The following is a 12,863-nucleotide window of genomic DNA, read 5'->3' on the forward strand; positions in this document are numbered from 1 at the left end:
CTCAAGGTGGGTGGCGCATTTACATTGTAGATGTCTATGGGCTCCAGTAACCACTTAACATCAGGTGGGCTGTGAGCTCGTCCCACCATCTAAACGATTTAAAAAAAAATAAAAGAAGAATATGATTATTTCTCTCCTGGACCACTGGACTCCTTCCCGTTATTTATCATATCCAGAATCATTCATTATCCAGCGGTATCTTTCCAAGCGCAAATTATACAACTTTCAACGAAGCTTGCGGAGAGCAATGAATGGTAGGCAACGACTTGGCTCTGTCCCTGACATTGCTGACGTTCATGAGCGACAGTAACCACTTACCATCAGGTAGGCCGTATGCTCGTCTGCCCACTTAAGCAATAAAAAAAACAAAAAAAAACAACTGCTTAAAAAAACCTAATCCATTAGGATTTTTCAGAATACCGTTTATTTTTGCTTCTACAAAGGCTTTGAACGTTTGATTCACATTGGAGAGTGGAATACTGGGTGCTGTCATCCAGTAATGATAGCACCGTCAAATTCTGGGCAAAAACGCATTAAATTTTACATAATGTAATGCATTTTAGCACCGTTGACTTTGTCACACCTCTAACCATCCTTAGCTCCATTAATATAAAAACATCTCCGACTGTAGTGGATTGGTTTCGTAGTTACTTGTCTGGTCGCCGACACCAGATATACTATAAGAGTGCTTTTTGTTCATGGTGTGAAGCGCGCGTAGGTATACCGCTGGGTGGCGTATTATCTTCTTTACTTTTTATAAATTCTATATTAAAAAATTTACTTCTTCCTACCGCCTGTACACAGATAATCTACAGATCTATACACAAACGTATTTACCAGAACTAGCCAATGCAATTGATGCCGATTAAAGATTGTTCGATGTTATTCTGTTGGAGTATTTCAGATGGATTGAGAGCGAACTTGTCGAAGACATAGGTAGTTATCGTCGGCAGTTCAAGAAACTATTCAAAACTTAAATGATCGCACCTTCCAGCCACTTCGTTTGACGGTGTTCAAGTTACTATCAGTGATACTGTCAATAGTTTGGGAATCTAGAATGATGAATCTATCTATACTAATACCTATATAAATCTACAGTGGTTTTTATGGATATTCCGTTATAACTACTGAACCATGATCCGATTGACTTGAAACTTAGAAAATACATGTTCTTAATGGATAGGCTAATATTTATATAAGTATTGGACTCCCTAATAATAATGACAATAAATAATAATGTTCATTTTAAATTCCCAGCGAAGCGGGCGAGTACGGCTAATACCTTTTATGGAACGCACAGATTCAAGAGGTTAAGAAGAAGGTGTTCGTATTATCTGTATCGATAACGAATTTTTCTTACAACCACCACTAAGGCTTTTTTTTATTGCCTTTGTAGGCACACGAGCATACGGTCCACCTGATGGTAAGTGGTCACCATCGCTCACGGACGTCAGCAATGCCAGGGGCAGAGGCAAGCCGCTGCCTACCATAAAGTACTCTCCGCAAGCCTCGTTGGAAGAAGGACATGTCATAGCGCTCGGAAAACACCGTGGAGGGGAGTTCATTCCAAAGCCGGATGGTACGTGGCAAAAAAGATCTTTGGAAACGCACTGTCGATGAACGCAGCGGTTTCAGATAATATGGATGTACTCTGCTCCGATGGCGGGAGGTGCGATGATTAAAAGGATTATGAGGGGATCATCTCGAATAATTCCTCAGAGCATTCCCCATGGACCATACGGTATAAAAGACAGAGAGAACCGAAGTCCCTCCGTAGACCCAGAGGTTCCAAGCGATCGGCGAGAGCGGGACTATCGACCATCCGAACAGCCCGTTTCTGTATGGAGTCAAATGGAAGTAGCTGGCATTGGGAGTCCCGGCCCAGAGGTGAGAGCAGTACTCCACGCGAGGTCGGACCTGCTCTATATAAGGCGCAAGTCACTGTCCAGGCGTGAGATACCGCTTCGCTCTATTGAGGACTCCCAACATTTTAGAGGCCAATTTGGCTTTACCTTCATAGGCGGTTGCATAGTCCTTTCTTCTTTTAATCCTTGACTTTACCGATGTCAGGTATCTTAATGTAACCGATGCACAATTTGATAAACTGAAAAAAATCTGTATCAACTTCGTATTAGATTTACGTAAATATTATGATCACGTATCATATATCCCGCACTAAACTCAAGTGGTTGCCAAATGCCAATTTCCCTTCGCCATAATAACTACTCATGTCCTTTTTTTGTACTATAATCCCTTTTTACGCCCATTCGCACTTCTCTCAAAGAAGGATTCGTGTTCGCGAAATGCAATAAAAAAATCTCGTAGATGAAATAAATTTTCGGTAAAACAGTTATTTACTGAGTACTGATTACTTTAGTGATTTTTTTAAGGGCCCGAAATGCGTCCATCGACTTGATTTCATTTTCCCGTATTTGTGCACTTTATTATACGTTTCATTATTCGTTTAAATCTGAAGAGATACTCCATTTTAACAAAATAAAACAATTCACACAACTTACTGCTCGTGTTCACGTCAAAATATCGGCTTAGCGTTTGATCCCAAAATCTGAGTCAAATTTGATCAAAGTCTGAGCTCCATTTCTTTTGCCTATTCAATTAGCGAATCAAAATAAAAAATAGACCTTAAAATCAAAATTCATTTCATTTCATTCCATAATATCATTTTTCATAAAAAGAATATAAATTAAAATAAGACATGGCCAAAAGGTCTCAGTTACCAGGTCATAAAATCCTTTAAAAAATGTACCATGACATGGGGTAAATTGGGATCCTGGGGTAAATTGGGACAAACCTGCGGAAGATTCTCAAAGTACCTGTAACACGGAATCTACCTAATTTTGTTTATGTTAATATTTATCAATGTATAGAAGAAAAACCAAGTTAACTATGGAAGTACTAAATATGAGTTAAGTTGGTCCCAAAAATTCGTCAAATTAAATTTAAAATAGTGGTTGAAAAGTGCGTTTTAAAACAGCTTAAAGAACTTTTAAAAAAAGTGATATTATCGTTGTTTTTTCAATAAGATCACAGTTTATATAAGTTTTTAATACACCTGGAAATACCACAACAAACGGTAAGTTGCAATATTCTTATTTTAAATACAATATTTCGACAGAATAAAAAATGTATATTTTTTCCTTTCTTTTTGGGGAAAATTGGGACGTATGTAGGGTAATTTGAAACGAGACTGGAAAAATTAGGGACGAGAAAACACAAAATTGGAACGCCAAAAGACAAAATAGGGATGGCTTGTTAGGGTTGTCACTGATATCTTATAATAGATTTTTTAGCCTATACTATCACTTAATTGCGTGATGTAAAGAAGGTTAATGTGTTTATCAGTTAGTTTATGTAAGTATTATAGGTAAAAGAAAAGTATATATATAATTACTTTTTTTCGCGACATTTACCTTGTAATATCTGCACGGTCGTATGTTCTTTATAGCAATAAAAAAAATTAAAAGTTAAAAGAACTCAATCGAATCAAAACTTTTGTTATTTCAGAATCTATTCACGCGTCGAATCATGATTTTGTTAACATTAACAACGAACACACACAAATAAAAACAGGCCTCAGATTTTAAATGTAACATTAATTAAAAATCCGAGATATCCAATTATGAGTGAGTGAATTAATTGAGTTTAGTTATTTAGCTTAGAAAGAATTTCTTTTATTTTTGTTATTATTGGCAGTAATCAGATAAAGCTGTTTTTTTATCTTATTCACCTGATATCTTACTCTTGCTCAAAGATCATTTTGAAAATGTTGATTAAATAAAATTGTATTAATGCATTTCTAGTCCTTTTGTTTTCAATTTTTTTTCTATTTTATGATTTTGGTTCAGAGTTGTGATTTTTAAGGAAATTAAATAATAATTTTCTAAAATATAACATGCACGTACTTTTTTTGATCATTGTATTGTTGATTATCATTCACGTCACATCGCTTCGGAATAGAAACCAGCTTAATTTACACTATGTTGTGTATTGTGCTTAAATTATGGATTGTATTCATCATTTCGGTCCATATAAATAATTATATGGCACCTACCTATATATCGCAGTACTGCGAGTTGACAACCCTTACAAATATCCCAATTTAACCCTTAACCGTGTCAATTTACCCCGGACGCTGGGTAAATTGGGACGGCCATTATTTTACCGATTATTTCTTTAAAATGAATAATTAAAATAATGTAACGGTTTTTATCACCTAGGTACGTTCAAGACTCAACTTATTTCTTTGGTTGAGCAGTGACTATTTAATTGGAACTATTTTAAAATTCAATCTGAAGGTCGATTTTGTCCCTATTTACCCCATTGTACGGTAGGTTATGCTGTTGACAATTTGACAAGACTTTTTGGCGGGAACGCGAGGAGTGAAGTTGTGTGATTTGTTTTATTTTGTCTATTTAGTGTTTCTTCAGGTTTAAATGTGTAATAATGGTGGTTTATTAACCGTTTGATATCTGTGAAAGTGCACAAATGTGGGAAAATAAAACAAAGCCGCTAGACGTAACTTCTCGGGTTCCTCCAAAAAGTCCATTGAAAAAATCTCAGTAAAGGACCACCATTTTACTAAGATTATACTTCATCCCATATCATCTCATCGCATTTCTTCTAATTTCATCCCAGTTGATTAATGTCTCAAATTAATCATCTTCATTTCATTTCATTTTCTTTAATTTCACTCCATATTATCATTTTTCATAAAATTATGATTAAAAATTAAAATAAGACTTGACCTAACGGTCTTAGTTACTAGGTCATAAAATCCCTTAAAAAAACAATGTTGACTGACTTTTTGGAGAGAACGCGAGGAGTGAAGTTGTGTGATTTGTTTTATTTAGTGTTTCTTCGGGTTTAAATGTGTAATAATGGTGGTTTATTAACTGTTTAATATCTGTGAAAGTGCACAAATGTGGGAAAATGAAACAAAGCCGCTGGACGTAACTTCTCGGGATCCTCCAAAAAGTCCACTGAAAAAATCTTAGTAAATGACCACCATTTTACTGAGATTATAACTAGTCAGGTCATAAGTATTGTCACACAGTAAAAACTTTTCTTTTAGAATGCTGGCCACAAAAAAGTTTATTGAATTCGAATTGTTCATGAAAATAAAAATGTATACTTTTAGAATTTTACTCATTTTTATATATGGAGTGGACGCTTAAAGAAGACCGTGTTGCAGTTATTGCGTTGAATCGTTGCGGTTACGCGCCAATTCAAAATTTTAACATACTGAAAAATTTGAATATAACCAAAAGATTCGTTTATCGTACCATCAAACGATACAATGAAGACTCTAGTGTAGATGACAGGTCAAGAAGTGGTCGCCCTCGGTCTGTTAGGACTCCAGCAGTGATAACAGCTGTGAAGGCGCGAATTCAAAGAAATCCCAAACGTAAGTAGAAACTGTTGGCCCTTCAGATGGGGTTAAGCAGAACCACGGTGAAAAGGGTGTTAAATGAAGACTTAGGGCTTCGGGCATATCGAAGAAAAACAGGACATCGTTTGAATGCTCGTCTAATGGACCTGAGACTGAAGAGATGCCGCGCTTTGTTGAAGCGGTACGCGGGAAAACAATATCGGGAAATTCTTTTTTCGGATGAAAAAATTTTTACCGTAAAAGAGAGCTATAACAAACAAAATGATAAGGTGTACGCACACAGTAGTGAAGAAGCGAGCAACCGTATTCCGCGTGTCCAACGAGGTCATTTTCCATCCTCGCTCATGGTATGGTTGGGAGTTTCTTATTGGGGCTTAACAGAGGTACATTTTTGTGAGAAAGGTGTAAAAACGAATGCAGTTGTGTATCAAAATGCAGTCCTGACGAACCTGTTTCTCATACCATGTTCAATAACAGGCACTGGGTATTCCAACAAGATTCGGCGCCAGCTCATAGAGCGAAGAGCACACAAGACTGGCTGGCGGCGCGTGAAATCGACTTCATCCGGCACGAAGACTGGCCCTCCTCCAGTCCAGATTTGAATCCGTTAGATTACAAGATATGGCAACACTTGGAGGAAAAGGCGTGCTCAAAGCCTCATCCCAATTTGGAGTCACTCAAGACATCCTTGATTAAGGCAGCCGCCGATATTGACATGGACTTCGTTCGTGCTGCGATAGACGACTGGCCGCGCAGATTGAAGGCCTGTATTCAAAATCACGGAGGTCATTTTGAATAAACTTTAGTGTCTTATGAATCTATGTTTTGTTATGTTCATTTTGGTATATGAATGGTTACATAATGAATAAACTTGTTTCAATTATTTTACATTAAACATGTGACAGAATTTATGACCTGACTAGGTATATCATCCCATTTCATTTCATTTAATTTCATCCCAGTTGATTAATGTCTCAAATTAATCTTCTTCAATTCATTTCATTTTCTTTCATTTCACTCCATAATATCATTTTTCATACAAATATGAATATAAATTAAAATAAGACATGACTTAAAGGTCTCAGTTACCAGTTCATAAAATCCCTTTAAAAAAACAGTGTTGACTAATGACTATTGAAGTGTTGACTTACAGCGACGCGGTAGAGTTGTGTTTGCTAATGAAAATATTTTTCTGATGAAACTTAATAATATATTAAATGATACTGATTGTATTTGTTGAATAGTTGTATAAGTGTGCTTCCAGTATGTTGGTTCTATTCGAGACACCGGCGGGCTATGCCATATTTAAGGTAAAACCAGCACGTGTTGATTCTAACCTCATACGACACGAGATTTCAGAACTGTTCTCAGTTTAATCTTAAAATAAATGTACATTTTAAGAAAAGCAAATTTAATACTCCCCATCTGACTGAGCTAAGCTGAAACTGACTAAAATAAGATAGTCATTCTGTATGTATATGGTGTTATCCACAATGTTTGCTATGAGAATTTATAATTCAATCCAAGAAAATGAAATGACATACATAGAATCCACGAATGTATGAAATACCTATATGATCTATTTGGTTGGGGACACTGTTAGTATAGTTTTCTCTTTCACAGTGTATAATAACACTATACATTATATAGTACAGTATCTCATAGGCTGTAATGTGTTACAGGTACTTCGTAACTTTTATTACTTTCCCATAAAACAAATACATACTTTGCTTGTGTGATTATTTAGATTGAAATGTATACCACTATATATCCAGCCAAAAACAAACATGGAAAAAATAAATTATATTATATTGTAATTGTAGTTGCTGGATGAGTCTAAGCTGAGTGAGATTGACAACTTGTACCAAGAATTTAACACTCCAGAAGGGGCTTCCACAGTGTAAGTAAAAGATGAAATTTAACAGCGTAATTAACTCAGTATTGAACTGGCTTATAATTACTGTTTATAGACAAAATAAAAAAGTAGTAAAACTGCCAAGTTTGTGAATTTAAAGCTTTTTAATCATGTGTGGCAATCCTTGATATTGGTTAAATGACTCAAAGTATTAGCGAATTGTTTATCAATCAAATACTTTAACTGCAATACTTTTACAGGGTTAAGTTAAAGAACTTTGTAAAGTTTGAGGACACAACAGAAGCTTTGGCAGCCACTACTGCAGCTATTGAGGGCAAGATATCTAAGCCCCTAAAGAAAGCTCTTAAGAAGTATGTTTGTAAAGAGGTTCAGGATCAACTCCTTGTCGGTGACTCTAAGCTGGGAAGTGCCATTAGAGAAAAATTTGACTTACAATGTGTATCAAATACTAATGTCCAGGAACTGCTCCGGTGTATTCGCTCACAGATGGACAGTCTCCTAGCTGGACTTCCTAAAAAAGAAATGACAGCTATGGCTTTGGGCCTCGCTCACTCTCTCTCGAGGTACAAATTAAAGTTCTCTCCTGACAAAATAGACACTATGATTGTTCAAGCTCAGTGTTTGCTTGATGATCTTGACAAGGAACTAAACAACTACATCATGAGGTGCCGTGAATGGTATGGTTGGCATTTCCCAGAGCTTGGGAAAATCATCACTGATAACACTTTGTTTGTAAAAGTGGTAAAACTCATTGGCACACGAGACTATGCATCCAAGACTGATTTATCTGACATTTTACCTGAAGACTTAGAAGAGAAAGTTAAGGAAGCAGCTGAGATCTCCATGGGAACTGAAATATCTGAAGACGACATTATGAACATACAGAATCTGTGTGATGAGATTATTTCCATCACAGACTACAGGACTCATTTAACAGACTACTTGAAGGCGCGTATGATGGCAATGGCACCAAACCTCACTGTACTCATTGGTGAACACATTGGAGCACGACTTATTGCTCATGCAGGCTCGCTAATGAATTTGGCAAAACATCCTGCTTCTACAATACAGATTTTTGGTGCGGAAAAAGCTCTTTTCCGTGCCTTAAAAACGAAGAAAGACACACCAAAGTATGGATTGATATATCATGCTCAGTTAGTGGGCCAGTGCAGTACAAAAAACAAAGGTAAAATGTCAAGAATGTTGGCTGCTAAGGCAGCACTTGCGACTAGAGTTGATGCATTTGGAGAAGATGTGTCTTTTGAGCTCGGAGCTGAACATAAAGTGAAATTAGAGAACCGCCTGCGACTACTGGAAGAAGGAAACCTGCGTAGGATTAGTGGAACAGGGAAAGCAAAAATCAAATTTGAGAAATATCACAGTAAAAGGTAAGACCTTCATTAACCTAATTAAATCACAACATGACCGTACCAACATGAGTTAAAAAAACTGTTAGTAGCTGTGTTCATATTTAAAATACTGTTAACTGCTTCTAACATGTACTCTTTCCCATTTAGTGAAGTCTATCAATATCCTGATGCAAGTGATAACACAATTGACAAGAAGCCGATCAAGAGAGAACACTCTCCAGATGAAGACCAAGTGTCAGCCAAAAAGATAAAACTAGAGAATGATGTTAGTAAAGTAAGAGATAATTTTTTAAATTAAGCTTGAAATTACCAATGCTTATAGACGCGGGAACCAGTCATCGGCGACGCCCTAGACACGTCTTCACGGATCCATCAGATCCAATAGCCCTTGCCTTAGATGCCTTTGGCTCTAACACTAGAAGTAGGGACCCTCAGTAGCCGTACTCTTCGAACTCGGTAAAGAGTTCCACATGCAATCTCACCTAAACATCAGCCCCCTGAGTTTCTCGCCGGATCTTCTCAGGGGGTCGTGATTCCAATCCGGTTGTGGATTCATTCGTGAAGCAGCCGCCTTTGAGTTGTTAGGTCCGCTTTAGAGGCGCTCGAGCAGCTGTTAGCAAATCCCACCTCTCCTGGCTGAGCCTCTACTCGCTTATCTGTCCTGGTGAAATTGAAAAGGCCTCCAGGCCACCACTAATCTGTCATTGATAAGAAAAAAAAAAAAAAAACTTGATTTATATCTTATGTATAAAGCAGGGTGGCGGCGTTTACATCCATGGTCTCTGCTAACAATTAAACACTAGATGGGTTTGTCATTCTATTTCAAGAAAAAAAAAAAAACCTATACAATACTAGTATATCTTCAGCAGTAAAAACATAATCTGAATGGGTTGGAACCACTGTAGCAGATAAACAATTTATTTCACAGCAAGAATTGTTGGAATTTTAGCCTTGAGCATGGGAATGTGAAGTTAATTGTGCCTTGAGTCATGATGTGGAAGTCTTAATTGTATTGTAGACACTAAAAACCCCACCGCTAGTAATTAAGCAACTCACACATTTTGCAGATATATAAAGCATATATAAAATTCGTTATTTACGTAATTCAGTCTGTGATTCTGATACTTTCACAGACATATTTTGATATGAGCACACCAGGCGTCTTAAAGCCTTATATCAAAGCAAAATCAAATCAAAAATTTATTATTTTATTATCAGGTGGTCATGAGGCTTTGCTTTAAAGTCAGCATAGAAATTCTCATTGGAGCTTTGACATGCTTATGTAGGAGTTTAATCCTCATGGAGATTTTTTATGCTCATATAGTAAATAAAAAAATCATGTAGCAAGTGTAAGAATATTAAAAATGTGTATATCAATTTGTCAGGTGTCACTTAAAAATATAAAAACTGAAAACGAAGAACCGGCAGAAGACGCGCTCCCTGAACCCAGCTCTGAAAAGAAGAAAAAGAAGAAACGGAAATCAGAAGTAAAAACCGAACCAGAACCAGAACCCGAGGCCTCGCTTGAAGAATCCAAGAGTGAAAAAAAGAAGAAAAAGAAGCGGCAGTCTCAGGCCGATGAGTAGTCCCAGCTCACTGCGAGTCGGCGCCGCCCTGCAACAACTTATCTGTCTCCCTTCATACCTCAATACTAATTACATATTGTACAAAAGTAATGCCAACACATTTATCGAGTCCGACCCACTGCACAGCTGTGAACTTGTGAAGTGCTGAAGTGAAGTCATCGTAGTCCTCAAACGTTCGTCTAGTGTCGTCTAGTGTTGTCTAGTGTTAAGTAATAATGTGATAACATGGAAATGTGTAATGCAGAATACAAGTTTATATCGCTACCGATCTCTTTCATTTTACTGACAGTGTGCGGCGGGCGGGCGGGGCCGTCATTATGACATATTCAGAAAAAAAATTTTAATTTGTAAATATTTTATTAATAGATATTGGTTAAAGTCATTATAAAAAGCAATCCCTCAGGTTTACAATAAAAAAATTAAAATTTTTTTTATTTAGCTATTTACAAAAGCGTGTTGTTAGTTAATATAACTATAAACATTAATTATTTTTTTAAATATAACTATTAATTAATTTGGCTTTTTTAGTTGGAAACGTTTCTGTGTTCTCGAGTGTCCTTACTAGTCGGTTGGCCTCTAGACGAGGAGGTTCGGTTCTGGCGCAGGCCGCGTGCGACCAAACCTTCGAACTCGTCGAAACCTGCGCTGTTCTGGAATCCTTACAGCGATGTCCAGTCGGTCCGCTGTCGGTCCGCTGTGGATGAGTTTATAGAAGGCCGCTACAGTGACACTCCAGAACAAAGACCAGCAGACAAACCCGATTGAGATTCACAAAGCCTGCGACAAGGAGACGCTACATGCTGCTCTCCTGCTGCTCTCGAGGACGTCTTCAAGACTGGTTTAGTGTAAACTGGGCATAAATGTTAATGGCGAGTATCTCCCACCTCCGATTTGCGGGCTATGGCAGAGTCGCTGGAGGATCTCTGCTGTGTGCTGAGTGAGCGCAATCCCGCGTCGCGACTTGTAGCTTTGTCGTCGAGTCGAGTCGAGCTGTTGATGCATCATATATGCGAAAAAAGGAAGTGTGACATTATGTATGTAAGATACACATGTTTTCTAATGAAAATTTGAAAGATATCTAGAGAAAACTGCGTCGTCACTTATGCTCACGCCAGTGTTCTTCGCCTTGTGGTCTCCGGTAATCAGTTCAGCACCAGTCACCGGTCAAGGAACACAAAATAAAACTTTTTTTTCAACATAGGAAGGTGTTTTGTACTTGTTAGTGATGCAGCGTGAGGTGTAAGGTTTTATGCGAAATTCGCAACGTAGACATTTATGCGTCTCGTGGAACAAATTCAACCACATAATCACAATGGCGGCGAGTATTGTGGGAGGGCCGTAATGATCTGGCGCGGCGTTTCCGAACCCCATCGAGCAGAGTTCATCGGAAGTCATACCCGCTTTATATCCGGCCGCCATCGCGCTCCGCCGCTACATTATCTTATACTTCGGCGGGGAACTCAGATGGTACATTCCTATTGAATGACTGAAACATTGCGAGTACCGAGCCGACGCACTTAGTGCAATACCTACATGTGTGGTTTTTATGTGTGTGTTTACTGGTGGTAGGACCTCTTGTTAGTCCGCGCGGGTGGGTACCACCACCCTTCCTATTTCTGCCGTGAAACAGTAATGCGTTTCGGTTGCATCTAAGCAATAAATATATATATATATATGTGTAGATGAGTAGGTGAGCAGTCACCGTCGCTGGACACGGACACGCCGCGCGCATTCCTCTGTCGTAGGCAAAACAATTTAAGTCCATTGAATTTGCTCTTATTAAACTTTTCTCAACGAGTACCATTAGATGTATCTGAAAAGGAAATTTGTTGGGACTCAAAGAAGTCAGACGGAGGCTTACTGAAGTTAGTTTGAAATGAACTAGTGAATTTATCTGTGAAATATAGTCATCCTTCCCTATGTCTATCATGTCTATAGCTTGCTACTTCTGTAAATAGATACATTTGCTAAAACTGCTCGTCGCTCGCACACCACCTATGGCGTCTTAATGACACTAAAATATTGTTGAAGTGCCAACAACCACATTTCGTTCAGTTCAACGGAATGAATGGCTTAGAAACGCAAGTATAAACATCCAGAAAAACATTTTTTTGTAGCTTCCGGTCCTCTGAAGTAATAATAATTTTGTATTACTCTTGGTACATTCAGTGGTTTAAAATGTAGTTGGATCATTTTATTGAATTTAATAATGCACTTAGGGTATCTTCACTCAAATCTAGTCGTCACCAGGGTGTCCAGGAGGCTCAGGGTAACAACAGTTGTATCGTTTGACTGCGACTTCGTCCGCGTGTCCTTTGTCTGTACTTTGGGATAACGCTAAATTTTACTCGCGACTTCATTTACGTAGAAGGTTAAAATATTTTTGATTAATAGAATGTTCAGGTACTAAAATCACACTTTTTAACCGACTTCAAAAGAGGACGCTATCAATTCGATCACCATTTTTTATCTACCAATTCACCGATTTCTCGAGAATGCTTGGACCGATTCTGATAATCCTTTTGGGATATTGGAGAAATCCAGATAAATCTACAATTTTCAAAGCCTATCTTGAAGTGATTTGGGTGTTTCTTGTTAATCTTCGGCGGTGTTATGTACAA

The 12,863-nt window shown here is 37.8% G+C and overlaps 1 protein-coding gene across 2 annotated transcripts; it reads left to right on the forward strand.

The window, feature by feature from the left end:
- Positions 1 to 6,546: 6,546 nt before the first annotated feature.
- On the forward strand, positions 6,547 to 10,506 carry nop5 (nop5 ribonucleoprotein). 2 transcript variants are annotated; one of them, XM_028186615.2, is made up of 5 exons: positions 6,547 to 6,720; positions 7,234 to 7,310; positions 7,526 to 8,674; positions 8,804 to 8,930; positions 10,042 to 10,506. In XM_028186615.2, the coding sequence occupies exons 1-5, from the start codon at positions 6,676 to 6,678 to the stop codon at positions 10,240 to 10,242; spliced, it is 1,599 nt and encodes a 532-aa protein (XP_028042416.2). In that variant the 5' UTR covers positions 6,547 to 6,675; the 3' UTR covers positions 10,243 to 10,506. The 2 variants fall into 2 exon arrangements, with proteins under 2 accessions (XP_028042416.2, XP_028042417.2); XM_028186616.2 differs by having other exon boundaries at positions 8,804 to 8,921.
- The last annotated feature ends 2,357 nt before the right edge of the window (positions 10,507 to 12,863 follow it).

Source organism: Bombyx mandarina, chromosome 04, assembly GCF_030267445.1.
Source record: "Bombyx mandarina strain Sakado chromosome 04, ASM3026744v2".
NCBI lineage: Eukaryota > Metazoa > Arthropoda > Insecta > Lepidoptera > Bombycidae > Bombyx > Bombyx mandarina.